At 31.6% G+C, this 22,500-nt stretch overlaps 2 protein-coding genes across 6 annotated transcripts in view; both read right to left on the bottom strand.

Annotated features, from left to right (window-relative positions):
• LOC118445149 (uncharacterized) overlaps positions 1–16,267 on the bottom strand; it is a 143,829-nt gene extending 127,562 nt beyond the window's left edge. For 2 of the 5 annotated variants that reach the window (XR_014981995.1, XM_035874192.2), the window contains exons 1-2: positions 15,839–16,265; positions 15,181–15,469 (exon numbers count right to left, since the gene is read on the bottom strand). Coding sequence is in view for 4 of the 5 variants with exons in the window: in XM_035874192.2 (XP_035730085.2) it covers positions 15,181–15,229 (49 nt within the window). In the remaining variant the exon portion in view is untranslated. Of the gene's footprint in view, positions 1–15,180; positions 15,470–15,838 lie in introns of all 5 variants that reach the window. The other 3 variants (XM_035874189.2, XM_035874188.2, XM_085656083.1) reach the window with 3 other exon arrangements.
• A 1,979-nt stretch (positions 16,268–18,246) lies between these two features.
• Positions 18,247–21,378, bottom strand: Ubi-p63E (Polyubiquitin-63E). The gene is made up of 2 exons (XM_085656084.1): positions 21,219–21,378; positions 18,247–20,551 (listed from the first exon to the last, which is right to left on the bottom strand). The coding sequence occupies exon 2, from the start codon at positions 20,544–20,546 to the stop codon at positions 18,489–18,491; it is 2,058 nt and encodes a 685-aa protein (XP_085512210.1). The 5' UTR covers positions 20,547–20,551; positions 21,219–21,378; the 3' UTR covers positions 18,247–18,488.
• Between the last annotated feature and the right edge of the window lie 1,122 nt (positions 21,379–22,500).

Here is a 22,500-nt window from a genome sequence, read left to right on the forward strand (position 1 = left end):
ATTATTGAGATAATTAATCGAATTTATACACGGCATACCTATATTATATACCTAGACTTATTATATCCATCTTGTGCACATTCCTATACTGACAAATTGTTCATTGATAAGATATTAATGAATGAAAAATTTCAATTTAAAGATCTTCTTCATCAATGAATATTATTTTTCTTTTTTCCTCGTTTCGTTAATAATGTAGAGAAAGAAAAAAAGAAAAAAGAAATAAAAATATTATTGCATATTTTATGGAAACACTTAATTATCATTATATCGAATCTGATAAAAAATACATATATATATATATAATAAATAAATATGTATATATATATATAAATAAATAAATAAATACATACATATATATATATATAAATATTAATTTATCTTAAATTTAAGCTGTCATATCCATATGTATTTCCGATCTATTACATTTGTAACATTGTTATCGTATATTTTATGCAAACATTTAATTATTATATCTCGAATCTGATAAAAAAACATATATATAATAAATATTTAAATAAATAAATATATATATATATATAAATGTTAATTTATCTCGAATTTAAATTGTCATATCTATATGTATTTCTGAACTATTATTGTTACATTATTATTGCATATATTATGAAAACATTTAATTATTATTATGTTGAATCTGATAAAAATAATATATATATACATATATATAATAAAAGAATTAAAAAAATATATTCATGCATGTATATAAATGTTAATTTATCACAAATTCGAGCTGTCATATCTATAGATTTTTCCGATCTATTACATTTGTAACATTTACATTGGCGACCGGCATAAAGGGTGTAACCGATCGCCTTGTCTGATTATAGGTTGGCAAGAATCTACGACAACGATATCTTTTCACGGAGATCTAATTGTACGTCGTGGATTAACTCATGATACTAGTAGTCACGATAGGAAGTAGCGAGTTTGCGGCTTCCAATGTTTCATTTCTTTTTTTTCCTTTTTTCATTTTTTTTTCCTTTCTCTCTTACTTCTTCTCCTTTTTCTTTCCTTTTTCATATATCTATTTTTTTCTCCCCTTTGTTTTTTTCTTTTTTTTTTTTTTGCCTCTTTTTTCTTCTTCTTCTTCGGTCTCCTTTTTTTTCTTTTTTTTTTTTTTCTTTTTTTTTTCCCCCTCTTCAAAACCGACTCTAGTCAAGTACTAGCTTTCAACCCTCTCCCCCACCCCCCCGCCATCACCACCACCCTAGATATTTATCCGTACAGTGATATATCTCTTATTATGCATTTGACGCTAATAACGTATCGAGTAATAGTTAATCGATATATGTACGTTACGAGGATCAAAAATCTTTTCTTTTAAAAAGAAACAAGAAAAAATTAAGAGAAGAAAAAGAATGAGGAGGGGGGGATGGGAGGGGAGAAGAAAAAGACCATCGTTCGATAATAAATGCCAATGATCGTGTAATTACATTTCACAATATTTCAAATGGTACCTAAGTACCTGTATTTATGTAAAATGATGTCCGAGCGAAAAAGAAAACTCAAGGAGGGTGAGGGGGAGAGGGGTGCGGCGGGAAAGAAGAAGAAAAAGTAAAAGAAAAGCAAGGGAAGGAAGAAAAAAAAGAGCACGTTACATGGATGAAATTATAAATCGTTGACCGACTAGAAAATTAGGATCTAACGGATTAGTTTAGTGATAGGAGAGTTGTAAAATTTGAATTTTCTTCATTTTAAATGCCGATACGAATAGAGATAATAATCTCTCTCTCTCTCTCTCTCTCTCTCTCTCTCTCTCTCTTTCTCTCTCCCGATCGATCGATCGATCGATCGATCGATTGATCGATCGAGTTGAGTGAAAGTCGATCGAACTGGAAGCTTACAATTTGTCTAATCGTCGTGTCCGGCGATGATCATCGTAGGTAGAAACGCGTAGGTAACTAACGAGTATAATACATGTTGTATATACATACTACCTACATATGTATATACATATATATACATGTGTATATACATACATATTAAATGCATATATAGTATATATATATATATATATATATATAGTGACTCGTTTACGTGTTCCTCGAGAACCGCCCTCAGTCCACTCCTATCGCGATTTCGCGACTATTCAATCTCCTAACCGGTCGTTCGTACGTCGTTACGGTGATCGTTCGTGCGTATTACGAATCTCTAACGGGGTGTTTTCATCCAAACGACAGGCACGAAACTAGGCCTGAAACCCAATACGATCGAAACCGTACCGACGATAGGGTACACTACGAATGTTTCGAAAGCTAATTAACCGCATGGGTTTCGATCTGTTCTAATACTTACTCGTGTACCTTCGTCTAAATTACTCATTCAACAGAGAGAATCTTCCAAAATATCACGATAAAATACTTATAATAGATAAATTTCAATTTTTTGAATTTAATTGATCTTTTGAAAAACAAAAGCAAAAAAGAAAAAAAAGAAAAAATAAAAAGAAGATGAAGATGATGAAGATGAAGATTCCCGTACATAAAATCGCATATAAATATTTCAATATAATGTTATATCCCGTAATTAATATAATTATATCGACATATACGCGTAATAATGTTATATTTTGTTAGATATCATGGAAAGAAAAAGAAAAAGTTAAATTAGATTATAAAGTAATCGTCGATATCGTCGAGTAATAAACGTTTGAAATATGTTTGAAAAGATGTTATTCGAGATAATATAGCGTAATTATACTATAAAGTATAAAAAAAAGTACAAGTGATACCCTAATTTTCACGATACATAATTTTTCACGTGTATAAGAAAAATAATTAAATTATACGTGTGTCATAAGACATTTTTTTTTTCCATAACAAAGAAAAAAGAAAAAGAAAAAAGAAGAAGAAAAAGGAAACAAATTAATAAAATATATTGAATATAGTATCTACATATAATATCATAACTTTTCGCACTGTACGTATAATTATTTTTAAAAAAGAATTAAAAATAATAGATAAGTGATCGTTGAAAGACAGAGAGAGAGAAAAAATTAAAAAAAAAAAAGAAAGAAAGAAGAAAAATAATTAAATCGCTCTTTAATTTATTCCAATATCGTCGAATTAATTTTTCAATTATTCCACGAAGAAAATTTTTCCTCGACATCGTCGAATAAATTTCTTCGTATATTTTTACGAAAAGAATGAAAGAAAGAAAAAAGAAATTTTCAACGATCAATTATTCGTTCTCGAGTAGATATTTTTTCTCATCTTTGGCAACGTTAATATATCTATATAATCTTTCCCTTCCCGTTCTTTTCCCTTGCATCTACTTTTCCCTCCTCACCTCACTCCGTTACCGTAAAACGACTCTAATCCAAGGGGATAGTAAGTTTCGTGCGCTACGTCATGGCGCGTGGCATTAGAAATTCCAACATTTTTCTTTGGACGTTCACCGTTTTTCCTCGACGTTCACCGTTTTTCTTCGACGTTCACCGTTTTTCTTAGACGTCGACATGGCTCGGTGCCTAGCGTTATTTCTAACTTTCTTAAAACTCCCAAGCGTAGAACTCAAGTTTCTATTTGATCGAACGCGTGCATCCAATACTCGGCGACTTCGTTAATTCGAATTGGTAGAAGAGTAAATTAACGAGCGATTGTGTATGCAACTACATTTAGTATACTAACGATCCTTCTTCTTCGACCTCTGACTAATGATCTTACGCTCGATCCTTAATGGCTATCAACGAAGTAAGGAAAAAGAAGAAAAAAAAAAATATATATATATATATATATACATAAAAGAAAAGTAAGAAAACGAAGTTAAAACTAAAAAAGGAATAAAAAATGGGATATAAAAAAAAGAAAAAGAAAAATTAACAAATATAACTAGAACGATATCGATGTTATTTATAAATACGTTGTATTATCGTCTAATAAATAAATTATAGACTGCATTGGATTAAACGTTATTAAAATTATAATCAAACGTTTCTCTCATTTCAAACGACTAAGTTAACAAATATATACACACAAAAGCACACATATACAGACATATAATATATATGTAGATATATAGGTACACATATCAATGTATATAAGTTCTTACATTTACGTAAGAACATTTTATTTCATTTCAATTATCACCGACGAATAAATAATTTCTTCATGATAAACTATATCGAGGGTAAAAAAGAGAGAGAGAGAGAGAGAGAGAGAGAGAGAGAGAGAGGGAGAAAGAAAAGAGGAAAAGAAAAAAAAAAGATTGTAATTATTAAACCGATAAACGTTTGTATTATCATTATTAAATTCATTCTCATAATCGAAAAATGAATAGAAATAAAACGAAGAGAGAGACGTGATAACGTAGACATTTTTAAATATTTATTTACGAAATATTTGAAGCTTATTATCAACGTGTAGATAATTCGTTGATAGAATTGGGTCAGGCGTTTGCCGTTAAAAGAATAAATGAATTTCGTTGTTGGACGAATAACATATAGGAAAGTTAGGAAGCACGTTTAACCGAAAAGGACAATTTTGGTTGACGTGTGAAAGCCGCCCAGCAAATAATGTTAGGAAAGTGTTCCAGACAGGAAAGGTCGAGGCTCGAACGCGTTTCTCTAAAGTGACTGTCTTTCTCCCCCTCCCCCTTTTCTCTTTCTCTCTCTCTCTCTCTCTCTACTTACTTCTCTGTTCAGAGAGAACCTTTCCTCTATCTGGTATGCATAATACAGAGATTCGCTTAGTTCTCTTCTCAAATTTCGTGTTACTCCAAAATGAAGCTCGAATCAACTAGAATCCTCTCTCTCTTTCTCTCTCTCTCTCTCTCTCTATATATATATATATATATATATATATATATCTTTCTTTAACTCTATCTCTATCTCTCTCTCTCTCTCTCTCTCTCTCTCTCTCTCTCTCTCTCTCTCTTTCTTTCCCTCTCTCTATCTTAGTCTTTCTCATGGGCTCATTCACATGGTGAAATTCGTAATCGATGAACGATAAAGCCATAAAAGCCAGCGTGGTACCGCGAGAGGAATGCAGTTTCCGTGGGCCGCTTACATGGGTCATGTAAGTTCCTAGAAATTCACAGCTTATCGTTCATGCATCTGGTATATATATATATATATATATATATATATATATATATATATATATGTATATATATATATGTATGTATATATAGGAAGAGCAAAATCCCATCTGTGCTCTCAATTAGAGTAAAGCATCAAAAGCTCGATGTGTGTTCAGTAATTTGAATCGATTCAATGAATGACCGTGTTATTCTCCCTTACTAAAATCTTTGGATAAAATGGAATTGCCACGATAATCAAACAAATCTATCGAATTTCTCATAAATAAACAAAATTTATAACAAATAATACGATGGGGATGTTTTTCTTTCCATTCTTTTTGTTCCTTTCTTTCCATTTCTTTTCTTTTTCTTTTTTCTTTTTTCTTTTCCTTTTTCTTTTTCTTTTCTCTTTTCCTCTCTCTCCCTTTAACAATTTTCTTCTTCGCAATAGCTATCTCTGTTTAATTTAAAAATTTATAAAAAAAAAAAGAAAGGAAAAAAAAATTTACGATACATCATATTGACATTTCCGTCAATATCATTGATCTCGTTCTATTAAAAATTTTTTATTTTAAACATATACAATATGCGCATTTGTTAAAAATATTAATCAATATGATTATCATCATTATTGCACATAAATATTTCCATTGATCGATGTTATACATTTAATGGAAATATTTGTTAAAATGATTAATTTGTTCCAATCGATATTTATACGAAACATAATATATTTATTAATAGTAATATTAATCAAGAATATAATAATCTTGTTCCATTAAAAATTATACATTTAATGGCAAATGTTCTCGTACAAATAATTATTTTTCTTTTATTAAAAACTTTTACGAAATAACGCGATACGCTTTGAAAATGAAACATAAAAAATTCATATGAAATAATAATCACACGTTTAAGTATAATGTATAATTTTCTTTTTTCATTATTATTATTATTATCATTATTATTACTTTCTTTCTTTTTTTATCCTTTTTTTGTTTCTTTTTTCTTTTTCTTTTTTTTTCTGTTTTTTTTTCTTCATTTTAGATAATATTCAAGTCGAACTGCTGACACGTTGAAGCGAATATTCGAACACTTCGAATGATCGAGTATCCTTTTGCTACAATATCGACCAATACTCGTCAAGCTATACACGTGGTTATCGTCTTCTTGGAAAAAAAAAAAAAAAAACAAAAAATAAAAGAATACTCATACAGATTTTTAATAGCAATTTGCCCTTCTCATACACACACACTCTCTCTCTCTCTCTCTCTCTCTCTTTCTCTCTCTCCTTTTTATTATTATTTTTTCAAAAGAGGGGGGGGGGAGAAAGGGGGAGAGGGATGAAGAGGAGGAATGCAAATCGAATTCCAGGCACGTTGAAACGAGATTCGAACACTTTCGTCGAGAGTATAAATTAGTCGCGTTATCGGTGTCATTAAGTTGTTTCGCATGCGAAACATTTTTCTTCGCAGAAATATACACATACATATACATATATACATATATACATATATATATATATATATATATATATATATATGCATATATATACATACAGACATACGCACACGCACACGCATATAAACGCGCGCGTGTATGTGCACGTACACACATATACATACACACGCGCGGCGCGCGCGCGCGCGTAGAGAGAAAAAGAGAGAGAGAGAGAGAGAGAGAGAGAGAGAGAGAGAGAGAAAACACATACACCTACGCAGACTCATTTTGCTGTCAGTGTTCCTCAACATTACGGTCGTAAATAAGGGTGAGAATCGGGAAGAAAAAAAAAGGGGAGGAGAAGAAGAAAAAAAGGAAAAAAGAAAAAATATAAAGCACAGTCGTTCAGCTGAGAGTTAACCGGGAAGAGAGAGAGAGAGAGAGAGAGAGAGAGAGATAGAGAAGGAAAGGAAAAAAAAAATAAAGAAGAAAATGCAAGAGGGGATTGCGAAAAATGAAACGGTTTTTCCTTGTAAACGGGAAAGTGATTTTCTCCTTGTTCCTTCGATCAGAATAAATTGGAGGGATCCGACATAATGGATTACGAATAATAATTTCTTTAAAAAATGATCTATCCTTCTCTCTCTCTCTCTCTCTCTCTCTCTCTCTCTCTCTCTCTTTCTTTCTTTATACAATAGATATTAAATAGAGTTAATAATAGAAATTGAATTATCTTTTAACTGTTGAACGACATCAATGTCCATTAGAAAATAAAAGAGAAACTTTAATGAAAACGACATAAATACGATAATATATTTTACATTGATGAACTTTGCCAATATCAAATTTAATACTTGTAGTCAATACCAATAATAAATTTAAGAATTGACACTAACAAGTGTAATACAAGTACGCTCATGCAAATTTATTACACTAAGAATTTCAACTTCAATTTCATTACTTGTATTATGGTATAGTATATTAATATAATCACAAAGTTTTTTGTCGGATTACTTGATAGAATAAATATTACAAGCCGTATTGAAAATTTTTCGATCCGAACGATGTGTCGTCGTTCTCAAAGAAAAAAAAAAAAAGAAAAAGAAAAAAAAAAAGAGAAAAGAAAAAAGAAGAAAGAAAAAATCTTTTAATAAGTCCAACGAAACGAAACATATTCTACAAACTTACACGTTCAAAATCTAACAACTTATCCCTATGTAGAAATTAAATTATATTATATTTTATTTATTTTGCTTCTTCGTCAGAAAATTATCGTTAAGACGAAATAAATCTTTATATAATCTAAAATCAAGATAAAATCATGATATGATTCTGAATGTATCTAATATAATGGTTTAAGGAAAAAGCTTCTTAAAATATGCTCTCTCTCTCCCCTCTCCCTCCCTCCCTCCCTCCCGCCGCCTCTCTCTCTTTCTCTCTCTCTCTCTCTTTTTCTATATCTATAAAAATTGTGCCATTAGTAATTATCGTCAAACAAGATATGAATTTCTTAAAAGAAAATCTCTTAAATGCAAAATCATTTGAATCAATTATTAAAGATGATCATTAAATGAAAAATTATTTCAAATGGAAATATTTATCTGACTCTACGGTATATACAATATTATCTTTACCGCATTCTCATCGCTTTATCAAGATAACACAAAGAAAATAAAAAAAAAGAGAGAGAGAGAAAAAGAGAGAAATAGACGGAGACAGACAGACAGTCATAGAGAGAGAGAGAGAGAGACAGAGAAATGTAAAAGTTCAGCACTCACGAAAGTTGAAAAATCTTCAAGCGCGACGATAGAACGCGATCGTGAAAAGGCACTCGTAATGGAAGAAAACAAGAGGAAAGTATGTTATCTGTAAAAGCTAAGACGAAGACGAAGAAGAGGAATCCGCTTCAGAGACGAAGATAAAAGGATCGACGAATGCGTTATTCAGAAGGAGGTTTCTTAAGGATGATGATACCGAGAGCCAACTGTGATGAAACTTCCAACTTTTCTCGCGGTAGTTATAAATAACTGGGCCGCGAAGCTTCTTCTTCTTCTTCTTCTTCTTCTTCTTCTTCTTCTTCTTCTTCTTCTTCTTCTTCTTCTTCTTCGTTTTCGTCTTCGTTTTCGTCTTCGTTTTCGTCTTCTTCGTCCTCGTCTTCGTCTTATCCTCCTTCTTCTGGTAAATTTCTAATTGCTTTTGTCGCCATTATGGCAAAAAGCGCGATAACGAAGATCATTGAAATAGTGTTAAATCAATATAATCCAACGACTATCATTATCAATGACTATCTAAATCGAAATCGAAATCGAAATCAATTTGGCTTGAGTTTATTGGGCGAATAAAAGTCGAGGAAATAAAAGAAAAGAAAAGATAAAGAGATGGAAGAAAGAGAGAACAGAGAGAAAGAGAGAGAGAGAGAGAGAGAGAGAGAAAGAAAAAGAAAAGAAGAGGAAAAGAGGAAAATAAATAGATATTTGAATTCGAAGGTTGGTTGTATGACACTTTTACGACGGGGAATCGATCTACGACCCAAGGAAATGTTCACTTTTATGGAAATACCGGTGTAAAACTACGGATGCAATTTTTCTAAAGTACAATCGAAAAAGTAGTTATGATTTCGCGAAACTGACGCTTAACTGTGTTACTTTTCAACGACGGTATCATTGTATTGATTCGTAATTCATTCGAATATTTCCTTTGAAAGAAGAAAAATAAATAAATAAATAAATTTTCATCTAATCGAATTGTTCACACTGATTATACGAAAGAAGTACATATACATACATACACACAAACACAAAGACACATATATATATATATATATCATATATATCAATTTACTATAACAATAAACTTTGTCTAACGAAAAGAGCATGGTTTATAGCATTTAGATATCTCCTATGATTCATTTCAGTCTAGTGTAACGAACGAATGGCGATAGTTTAAAAAAAAAAAAGAAAAAAGAAAAGAGAGAGAGAGAGAGAGAGAGAGAAAGGAAAAATGGAGAAAGAAGATAGAAAAAAGAAGAAGAAGACAACGACGACGAGGAGAAAGAAGAAAGATAGGGAAAAAAGATAGGGTGTCGGACGATCGAAGAAGTAATTACTTTCGTTAATGAAAAAACCTAAGAATAATGAGATATCCTCGATGTAATAGTAGTTCGTTATCGATCAGCACGAATTGTTGAAACGAGCAGAGGAATGTCATAGCAAACATAAAAAGAAAAAGAGAAAGAGAGAGAGAGAGAGAGAGAAAGAAAGAAAGAGAGAGAGAGAGAAAAGAAAAAGAGAAAGAGAAAAAATAGACTCTCTCTCTCTCTCTCTCTCTTTCTCTCTTTCTTTCTCTAACACTTTTTCGTCTTCTCAAACGATTCCTATTTCGTGACGTTTTAAAGAGATAACTTCGCGAGAGCGAGTGCGGCTCCCGCGCTTTCGACCCTCGTCCGCTAATAGCAACAAGTTACTTCTGACCCGTCAGCACGAGCACGGGACAGACCCTTGCGACGCCTCTATATTTAGTACGGGTCGAACCACTAGACCAGCGAGAAAACACAAAAGAAAGAGGCAAAGCTGCCGAGAGTAGTTATACCGTGGCGCACGAAATGAGAGAGTTTAGAATGAGCGAGAGTAAGAGTAGGAGTAAAAGAGATAGAAAGAGAGAAATAGAGAGAAATAGAGAAAGAGAGAAAGAAAGAGAGAAAGAAAGAGAGAGAGAGAGAGAGAGAGAGAGAGAGGGAGAGAAATCTCGCGATATCTTCCACAACGTTGTCGACGTTCGAAGTGAAAAGAGAAAAGAGAAGCCGCCATATTGCTCCTCGCTTCTCTTCTGGCTCGCAGCTGTGGTGAACGCGCAAAAACGAGCATCTCTTTCTCTATCTATCTTTCTCTCTCTCTCTGTCTCTCTCTCTCTCTCTCTCTCTTTCATTCTCTATATCGTTCCTCTTTCTCTCTGATATCCATAATACCCTTCTTCTCATTCGTATATTTCTCCTCTATACGAATATTTCGATTTGGATAGAACGACGAAAGCTTTAAACGCTTATCAAAGTCGTCTATTCTATATCGCATTTGCCTTCTTCTATGTTATTGCATCACAGAGATGTTTTTAAAGTAAAACGTGATGAAAACGTATAAATTATTTACGTTGATCCATGAGAATCGTATATACATATGTATATATATATATATACATATATATATATTTATATATATGTATGTACATACATACACATATAGGTATAACTCGTCTTCTTTTCTATAGTATATTAAGATAAATTATTCATTGGGAAGTATTAGATATATATATATATATATATGTGTGTGTGTGCGTGTGTGTGTGTGTATATATATAATAGTTGTATGTAACTAGTGTGAGAACAAATTCAAAGACAAGAAACAGAGATCAAGTGGGTGGTGAAAGATACGAGAAAAGATGCGATAACTCTTCTGAACGAACGAATGAGAATAATACCTCGAGTGATCTAGTAGAGATCTATGCCTTTGCGTTCATCAGAACTCTTCGTTTAATAAATTTCAAAGGAAACTGTCATCGTCCGTAAAGATAATTGGACGCATTTAACGTGGAAGAGAAAAAAATTGAAAAGGGGAAAAAAAAAAAAAAGAAAAAGAAAAAAAAAAGAGAAAAAGAAAAAGAAAGGAAGAAAAAATTAAATAGAAGAAATAGAGGATTACGGAACATATCGAATTTTTCATCTTTCAATTAACTTTCGACGAATTAATTCAAATCGTAACGAAACATCGCACACTCGTAATACATATTTATTCTTAGAGTCGTAATAATCGGCACATGTAAAAAAATATACTACTTAATAGATAGATTCATCAAACGATCAAAATGATCGACTGGATTTACGTTTTAATCATGTTAATATTCGTTCGAATAAATCTCATTCGAGGTATTCATTTTTTTTTATGAATTTTGCTCTTTCACACACACATATATATATATATATATATATATATATATATAAACTTTCTTTTTTCCATAACGAGCATCACGATCGATTTGATAAATTTCTTCTTTCCCTTTTTTTATTAATATTTCTCTAAAGTTTATAATATACGATATACCTCAATAGATATATTCGAAAATAATATTGTCGATAAGATAGTCTTTTAGCGTCGAACATTTTATCTTACGATTCTTTATCCTTTTTTATAAAATAACAATAATAATTCGATACAAATTGAAGATAAATCAGAACACTTGATTTTTCATCATCATCTTCTTCTTCTTCTTCTTCTTCTTCTTCTCTTTGGATCTCGCGTAAAAAAAAAGAAAAGAAAAAAAAGGGGAAGGGCAAGACTTGGGTGAAAGTTCGTACGAAAAAGAAACAGAAAAAGAAAAAAAAAGGAAAAAAGAAAAAAAGGAAAAGCGATATAATCGAGGAAATTTGAAAAAGCGTGGGAACGAAACTGGCGCCGTCTAACCGCGTACGGATTGGAACGATATATATGTGGCGCGAAATTTAATTTAATCATTTTCCCAAGAGAGAGAGAGAGAGAGAGAGAGAGCACGCGTACGTTTACATATCTATAAAAATATACGTGATAGTTTCTTATTATTTTTTTTTCTTTTTCTTTTTTCTTCTTTTCTCAATATATCACTAAAAGCGATACTTCGAAAGAGTAAAATTGTTGCGAACATTGGGATCGTAGTGAATGGGATTCGATTATTAAGCTTAGAATATAGAGAGAAAAAGAGAGAGAGTGAGAGAGAGAGAGAGAAAGAGAGAGAGAGAAAGGGAACTCAGCTTTACCTGTCGCGAGACCCAACAACGAAAGCGAATAAGGTAACAGTGCGAGTTCGTAATGGAGTTTGCAAGTTCGAATATTGCTTCAACATTCAATGACAAAATGAAAGACCTTTCCGATGCAGAAATCGGGAACAAAAGCACGGCCGAGCTTCGCGCATTTTAGTAGTGGGAGAATGGGGGAGTGAGTAAGGAATTAGGAGGTAGGTGAGAAAGACGGAAGGAGAACGAAAACGAGAACGAAGGAGACAGAGAGAAAGAGAGAGAGAGAGAGAGAGAGACAGAGAGAGAGAATGAGATAGAGAAAACGAAAGGGAAAACTCGTTTAAACTCTTTCAATACGCCGAGCGTAAAATTTGTACGCCGGCAAAGCTCGAAGAAATTACCACCCGCGTGGAATATAAATCTGGGTTATTTCCTTCGAGGAGTCGCCTGCCCTTTTATCGAAGCGCGAAAGAGATAGAGAGATAGGAGAGAGAGAGAGAGAGAGAGAGAGAGAGAAGGAAGAACGGTGGAAAAGGGTGGATGGAAGGGAGGAAGAATCTGAAAAAGCGTTAATCGCACGTATTCAAGCAAAATTCGAACTATTACGAAAATGTTCGAGTTTGACTTGACGAAACCACCGACTGATAACTACGAACTGAGACTAATTACGAATTTTCTCTCGATCGTTAATGAATATATGTGTGTGTATATATATATTTATATGTGTTTGTGTGAAAATGTATGTACGTATGTATGCATATATATATATATATATATATATATACTCAAATATGTATATAGAAAATATTGATTAAAATGAAATAATATTTTCCTACTACGGATATACGTTGATCGTACAAACTTCCTCGTCGAACATCACATCTCTCTCTATATATCTCTTTCTCTTTCTTTCTCTCTCTCTCTCTCTCTCTCTCTCTCTCTCTCTCTCACATTCCCTCTCTCTCATTTTCTCTCTCTTTCTCTTTTTCTTCCGTTTTTTCAACGAATAGCAATAACGATTTGTTTATACGGATTAAAACTCGTATATATCGTAAATATGGACGTGTAAAGGACCTTTCTACGGAACGAGAAAATCCGATCGCTTTTAACGTTTCCTTTTTTTCTGCTTTTTGTTTCGTTTTATTTATTTATTTTATTTTATTTTATTTTATTTTATTTTATTTTATTTTATTTTATTTTATTTTATTTTATTTCATTTCATTTTATTTTTCTATTTTCTTTTCTCTAAACCTCATACTTCGTTCGAAGGATCAATTTTTGTCGCAAATGGAGAAGGAGGCAGAGTATTGAAACGAAAAAGAAAAACAAAAAAAAAAGAGGGAGAGAGAGAGAGAGAGAGAGAGAGAAAAAGGATAGAAAAAAAGGACAAAAAGAAATAGGCGCGAACTCGCGTTGTTCGAAAAACGATTGCGTCCATCATCCGTCCATTTCCTCGGCCCCCTCCCCCACCGGTCCTCCTTCTTCCCTCCTTCCCACCATCCCTATTTCTCTCCCTCTCTTGAACTTAGAAACGACGAGTGTGAGAAAGAAGACGTAGACGATGTTCCAGAATTGTACGAGATAAAATTATCTTTTATCTTTAGTCGTAGCGTAATAAAGAGAGACGACGCGCATGTGTCGCGCCTCATGAAAAAGGGACCGATGTATTGCCCTAAAGGCACGCCGACGATTTGAGCTTCTTCCTTTCTTTTCTCGAATCTTCGTAAAAATATGTCGCCGTAATACTTTATTTATTTCGTTTTTCTTTTCTTTTCTTTTTCATACTTCTCTTTTCTTTTTTTCTCCTTTCCTCTTTGTTGTTGTTTTTGTTGTTGTTATTGTTTTCTTTTTCTTTCTCTCTTTTCTTATTATTACTTTTTTCATTTTTTTCCTTTCTTTCTTTTTTCTCCTTACGCTCGAAAAGTACGACCCTTCGGCCGTCTCTTTTCGTTTACACCAATGAGAATCAGCTGAGAACGAATAAGCGGCGAAAGAGAAAGAGAAAGAGAAAGAGAGAGAGAGAGAGAGAGAAAGAGAGAGAGAAAGAGAGAGATATTTTAACGCTTGCAGTTAATCGCTCGTGATTGGTAGCAATTAAATTCGTGAGATAGACTGGAGACGTCGTTACGGGTTAGTGGATAAGGGAGCATCGGGGGAGGGCAGGGGTATATATTGAGAAACGGTGTGTTGGTGTTCAATAAAAAAAAAAAAAAAAAAAAAAAAAAAGAAGAAAAATGAATGAAAAAAAAGAAAGAAAAAAATAAATAGAAAAGAAAAAAAGAAAAGCAAAAAAGAAGGGAGAAATTAGAAAAGACGAAAGTAAATGAAAAAATAATTAAAAGGAAAGAAATAGAAAACGGGGGCAAAAAAAGGGGAGAGAGAGAGAGAGAGAGATCCATGCTCGATCGAACGTTCGTAAGTTAATATTCCAAATGAGAGAATATCTGCTCGTGGTGCCGGCAAAAGCGATGGCTAATTACCGGCACTAAAAAGCGAATAACAAGAGAGTTATACGATTATCGGAGTAATAAACTGCAAAATACGATGATGTTCCGATAAATGTACGTGTATATAAATATATATATATATATATATATATATACACGCTTGAATAAATCTCCACCATGTAAGTGTGTGTGTGTGCGTGCGTGTGTGTGTGTATATATATATATCCGTTGTACACTTTTCATCGAATTATACATACACATATCTATGTGTAACTCTTCATACTGTTTAGTTTTCAATTTCTTTTTTTGGTCTTATTTATTTATTTTTTTTTTATTTATTTCTTTTTATTCTTTTTTTATTTCGTTTACTTCTTCCCTCCCCCCCTCCCCCACCGCTTCATCATATCGATACGAGATTAAAAGTTGGATGACAATCAGACATTAAAATGAAAAAATATTTAGAATATGAAAATAATAATAAATATTTGTTGTTACCTGATAGACAGACGGAGAGGTATAATCCTAGGAAGAGTATAGTCATCATTTTCTAATCGAGAATTATAAATCCCTTCAACGATGGGAATAATATCCGATGAATAATAACGATGAAACGTTCAACCTTCCTTCAACTTCATGTCCCGTTTTTCTCTTTGTTTCTTTCTTTTCCTTCTTCTTCTTCTTCTTCTTCTTCTTCTTCTTCTTCCTTCCTTCCTTCCTTCTTCCTTCCTTCCTTCCTTCGATCGATCCCTTTTAAATCTCTTTACCTTCTTTCTTCTAATATTCTCTCAATTTATAAAATATTATTTCATTAGATGCACGCGCATACAACAAATTATATATATTTATATATACATATATATATATATATATATATACATATATATATATATACACACACACACACACATATATATATATATATACGTGTGTGTGTGTTTGTGTATATACCGCGTAATAAATAAATAAACACGATCTTTTTTTTAACAAACCGTTGTTAAGATATCTTCCGAAAGGAACATTTCTTTTTTTTTTTGTTTTGTTCTTTCTTTTCTTTTTTTTTTTTTTCTTTTTCTTTTTTCCTTGTTATATTATCAATTAATAATAATGAATTTCGATGATCAAAGAAGGGCAAGGGATTTGTTAACAAGCTTACCGGGGCTGTATATGACACACGGGCACACCGCACACAGCGTGCTACGAGACCAGTTCGAAGACTGAGTCCGAGTTCGTATTCCGGAGGCTGACTTCTCTCGGCCCTACCAGGGTACACCGGACTAGTAGTGTGTTGCCCGTCCGTTGCCCGCCTCTGGATAACGTTTCCTTCCACCATTAGGCACACACGCGGTATATACCGCGCGACGACATACATCGTGCCAAGAGACCTCCCGAGGGGGAACCGTTGTACGTTAAATCGAGGATCAAGATCATCTCGCATTTCTTTCTTATCCTCCTCCACTGCTACCACCATTACTACCACAATCACCTCCGCCACAACTCTCCATCACCTTCATCAACATCGCAACCCATCTAACACGATCCCGTTTCTTTCTCTCTTTTTTTTTTTCTTTTTTCTTTTTTTTCTTTTTTTTTTTATTTTTTGAACGACTGATAAATAGTAAAGGAAATATATTTAAGAAATTAATAATTTCTTATTTTTAAATTAAGCCTTTTAATGTGCCCAATGATATTTAATTATGAATCGAATGATATTACTTATCACGTGATAAAAATAAATAATTTTAATTTCTATATTAATTTCGTTTTCGATAAAAGAATCTTCAAATTGGAAATTTAATGTTCGACGATTTATATAAGAACGATTCGTTAATATATTGAAAAATAATGATAATCGCGAAATGTCAATGAATTTATAATGATATATTAATTTAGTCTTTTACGTTCTATTTTAAAACATGGGATACAAAAATATCGGCCATTATTAATGTTTATTCGTATATATAAAATATGGCCGAATCGAAAATTATTGGAAATTTAATAATAAATTAATTTTGTCCTCGTTTTATTTTAGAACGATATATGTATAACGTTGGCCATTGATAATATTGTTTCCGTACCAAAATATAACTAAATCGAAAAATATTGACAATTTAGTAATAAATTAATTTCGTCTTCGTTTTATTTTAGAACAATATATAATGTTGGCCATTGGTCATCTTGATTCGTATCAAAATATAGCCAAATCGAAAAATCACGAAAATTTAATAATAAATTAATATCGTCATGTATTTTATAATAAGATATAAATATTGCTCGTTCCAAATAGAAGATTACTGAATATTTGAACAAATTTGGTATTAAGGTGAAAAATAAAATTACAAAATATTGAATCGTCGAAAATAAATATACTTTTAACAATAAAAATTTTATCAATAGAATTAACTTCTACTTGGTCATATTTTATAGCACGATAAAATAATATATCGTTGATCTTTGGAAAAAAAAAAGAATATTATAATTAAAAGAAAAAATTTGAAAAACCTTATTCCGTCCTCGTTACGATATTGCCTTCGTAGAAAAGAAATTCTATTATGTAGATATCGAAATCAGAAAAAAAAAATCACATGAAACACAATAAATTTTGAATTTATTTCGAGATTTAATTATTTTAATATTCACCCAATAAATATATACTATGTTAACAATTTGAAACGCGTTACGAATAATATATGAAATATTCTTTCATAACCTCATTCAATTAATTTGTTCAAATAATAATTTAAACATATTGTAATCTAAAGATTATTCGTTCAATATCCATAAATTGTACGGATTAATAATTTTATATTTATAATAAATTTATTTACCGATTAAATATATTATACGTATTAATTCAACAGTTTTGTAAATAAATAAGCGTTTTACACGACAAAGTAAAAAAATATTTTCTTGAGTTTACAAACGCGCGCAATTTTAATTCAAACATTTGATAGAGTGCGCGTCGTAATGGACGCGCCAATTTTCAAATTGATACTCATTCCATATACGTATGTACGGGTTTCGTAGTTTTACACCCATGTAAAATGTAAAAAAAATTAAGAAACATAATGTGATAATAAAAATATTCTAAAGGTATGAAACAATGATTGATTTCATATATTTTTTTTTGTTTTTGTAAATACGCAAATCAAAAAACATATACAATTAAACGTACAGCAATGCGTGGCTGCATCTATACGCAAACTACTCAACTTTTATTGAAAGCTAGTTTAGCGCCATCTATAAATGGTAACTATATGCAAGTGCAGAAAAAAAAAATTTTTTTTTTACATATAAAAATTTAAAAGAAACAAAAACCAAGAGTAAGATTCAGAATTTTTTTTCAAATTTATTAATTTATATATAATTTATTATATATATATATATATATATATATATATATATATATATAAATATGTATATGTATATATATATATAATAATTTATCATATAATTTATAATGGACATACAAGAATAATTATTATATACAAAATAAAATCAATTATATACAAAAAAAAAAAAAAAGAAATAAAAGAAATTTAGCTTGTAATAACAATTATACGCTTGCTTCTAGAATTTTATTATCAGAACATTACACATTGCATAAACTCGTTAAAACTGCATACATATTTTTATAAGGTTTCTTAGAATAAAGAGAAAATTAACTTCAAATGCAGTTTTTATTTGCCCGACGAAGCAATGGAATAAATATCACATTACAGTTCAGCATGAATAAAAGTAAAAAATGATAATATATCTAGTTGGACTATATAAGGAGTCTGCGGATTTTATTAATAAGTAAAATTTTAATTTCCTCCTCTAAGACGAAGGACTAAGTGAAGGGTTGATTCCTTTTGAATATTATAATCTGAAAGAGTACGTCCATCTTCCAATTGTTTACCGGCAAAGATTAATCTCTGCTGATCAGGTGGTATTCCTTCTTTATCTTGAATTTTAGCTTTAACATTTTCAATAGTATCTGACGCCTCGACTTCTAATGTGATGGTTTTTCCTGTAAGAGTTTTGACAAAAATTTGCATACCACCACGAAGCCTAAGTACTAAATGTAGAGTAGATTCTTTTTGAATATTGTAATCGGAAAGAGTACGGCCATCCTCGAGTTGTTTGCCAGCAAAAATTAATCTCTGCTGATCTGGTGGAATTCCTTCCTTGTCCTGAATTTTAGCTTTAACATTTTCAATCGTATCGGATGCCTCTACCTCCAATGTAATAGTTTTGCCTGTAAGTGTCTTGACGAAAATCTGCATACCACCACGAAGTCGGAGTACAAGATGAAGAGTAGACTCCTTTTGAATGTTATAATCGGAAAGAGTACGACCGTCTTCAAGCTGCTTACCAGCAAAGATTAATCTCTGCTGATCCGGTGGGATTCCTTCCTTGTCCTGAATTTTAGCCTTTACGTTCTCAATAGTATCGGATGCTTCAACCTCTAGAGTAATTGTTTTTCCAGTTAAAGTTTTTACAAAGATCTGCATACCACCACGAAGTCGAAGTACAAGATGGAGAGTAGACTCCTTTTGAATGTTATAATCGGAAAGAGTACGACCGTCTTCAAGCTGCTTGCCAGCAAAGATTAATCTCTGCTGATCCGGTGGGATTCCTTCCTTGTCCTGTATTTTAGCCTTTACGTTCTCAATAGTATCGGATGCCTCTACTTCCAATGTAATTGTTTTACCAGTAAGTGTCTTAACAAAAATCTGCATACCACCACGAAGTCGGAGTACAAGATGGAGAGTAGACTCCTTTTGAATATTGTAGTCGGAAAGAGTACGACCATCCTCTAATTGCTTACCAGCAAAGATTAATCTTTGCTGATCTGGTGGAATACCTTCTTTATCTTGAATTTTAGCCTTTACGTTCTCAATAGTATCGGATGCCTCTACTTCCAATGTAATTGTTTTACCAGTAAGTGTCTTAACAAAAATCTGCATGCCACCACGAAGTCGGAGTACAAGATGGAGAGTAGACTCCTTTTGAATATTGTAGTCGGAAAGAGTACGACCATCCTCTAGTTGTTTACCAGCAAAAATTAATCTCTGCTGATCTGGTGGAATTCCTTCCTTATCCTGAATTTTAGCCTTTACGTTCTCAATAGTATCAGATGCTTCAACCTCTAGAGTAATTGTTTTTCCTGTAAGTGTCTTGACAAAAATCTGCATACCACCACGAAGTCGGAGTACAAGATGGAGAGTAGACTCCTTTTGAATATTGTAGTCGGAAAGAGTACGACCATCCTCTAGTTGCTTACCAGCAAAGATTAATCTTTGCTGATCTGGTGGAATACCTTCTTTATCTTGAATTTTAGCCTTTACATTCTCAATAGTATCAGATGCCTCGACTTCCAAAGTAATTGTTTTTCCAGTTAAAGTTTTTACAAAGATTTGCATACCACCACGAAGTCGGAGTACAAGATGAAGAGTAGACTCCTTTTGAATATTGTAGTCGGAAAGAGTACGACCATCCTCTAGTTGCTTACCAGCAAAGATTAATCTTTGCTGATCTGGTGGGATTCCTTCCTTGTCCTGAATTTTAGCCTTTACGTTCTCAATAGTATCAGATGCTTCAACCTCTAGAGTAATTGTTTTTCCTGTAAGTGTCTTGACAAAAATCTGCATGCCTCCTCTCAATCGAAGTACCAAATGTAAAGTGGATTCCTTTTGAATGTTATAATCGGACAATGTTCGTCCATCTTCTAATTGCTTGCCAGCAAAGATTAATCTTTGTTGGTCTGGTGGAATTCCCTCTTTATCCTGAATTTTAGCTTTCACATTTTCAATGGTGTCAGAGGCTTCAACTTCAAGGGTTATGGTTTTACCCGTTAGAGTCTTCACAAAGATCTGCATATTTACTAGAAAAAAGAAAAAAAAAAAGAAAAATAAATACTTTATTATTAATAAACTTATAATTAATCTTAACATCAGTTTTTAAGTAACGCATAAAAAAAGAAAAGAAATAAAAATTACATCGAATGAGTAGATAAGATGGCTGACACAGTGACGTGGAAAGTCGTATACCGAGAACAAAGCTAACGAGTGTAATTGCGTCGCTAAAACCGGATCGATATCCGCCATTTTGTTCTTTGTTACTACGCACTTATTCTGTCTAGTCATTACAAGATTTCAAAACGTTTGAGACATAGATAAAAAGTTACATTTAATTTTTCATATACATATATCAAGTATTAGTCAATTGACAAATAATATATTCAATAATCAAGTATAAAAAAAATCTCAACAAAAATTAATATACAACTATGTCGATTAATATGACCTTCGCAAAGAATTGAAATTATTTCACGATCATTAAAGCGTATTAGATATTATTTACTTTCAATATTATAAAAGAATGACATTTAAACGACAAGTCACATACAATAAATAATATCAAATAACATTGAAATATAAATCGATAAAATGTATTGTAATTTCGTAACATTTTTATTGAGTTAAGAAAAGAAAAGAAAAAAAAAAAGAAAACAAATTAGTAAAAAACAAAAATATGAAAAAAATACTCACCCAGATGTAAATGTGTATCGTAGTTTTTATAAAAAGTCGCAGATAATTTTTCCAAATATCACTGCAATCGACAACCAAGTATCTCTGATGACCTCAACAGAACTGAACGGAGCTAATGGAAACCGTTCTTTTATATGGCCGTGATGGGATGACGTAGGGGTTGCGTGTGATTGGTCAGGAAATTTCTAGAAAGCAGCTTATTGGATTACAATGTACTTGGTTGCTTGAGAAACCGTTTACGTAGCAACATCGTATTGGAGATTAAACAAAAAAAAAAAAAGAAAAGAAAAGAAAGAAAGAAAGAAAGAAAAAGAAAAAGGAGAACATCCTTTATGCGGTTAATAGCTTTTCAAATGTATCGCGAATGAATTTATTTAAACTATCTAATATATAAATTTATTCAAATAATATTTCATTACCTTAACTTACTAAAAATTTGATTAATAAACTTTTGATTATTCAATACGCCCGAATATTTTATTCTCTAAAAATCGGAAATAGATGGCGCTGTTAAAATAATAAAAGAAAAACGTCATGCTTTTTCTTTAACAAATCAATAAACGTGACACAGATGTTTGTAATGTCATCATATACCATATATATATATATATATGTATTAATGTTTAATTCAATATGCATAAAAATAATTATCGAACCAGGTCAACATTAATAAAATCATATTTATATTTTTAGGAAAAGAATAATCTCGTTCATTGTTTGAACAATAAAATCTTTGTTCTTAATTTTGACCAGCTATCTTTTTTCTTATCTTTCTTTTTTTGTTTTTGTTTTGTCTGTTTACACATCATCGTCAAAATTACAAAAAAAAAGAAAAAAAAAAGAAAAAAGAAAAGAAATAATATGATTCCGTATTATTTAATTCTACAATAAAATTTATTGTAATCTTTATGAAGAATTATATAAATAGAAATTGCAACTCATTCCAAATAATGTCATTTATCATTTTCCGGCGTTATCGTAAAAGAAATATAAATATTTATAGAAGCATTACTAATATAATAGGCAACATTCTTTAAAAATTGAATACTATGAACTTTGCTAAGTCATGCAATATCGTAATAATCATAAAACATGATGCAACATTTCATTTATTGATATTATTTTTTTCTCGTTGCAAATAATTCTTTTTTCATACTGCGTTTTAAAAGAACGATCAATATTTTGACGAAATCTTATTCCATTTAATAGAAAATTTTATATAAAAGATTTATATCTATGGTCGTATCATCTACACGGATATAAAGGATAATATCAGAGATAA

Source organism: Vespa mandarinia, chromosome 3 (assembly GCF_050613455.1).
Source record: "Vespa mandarinia isolate Hongniang chromosome 3, ASM5061345v1, whole genome shotgun sequence".
Lineage (NCBI taxonomy): Eukaryota > Metazoa > Arthropoda > Insecta > Hymenoptera > Vespidae > Vespa > Vespa mandarinia.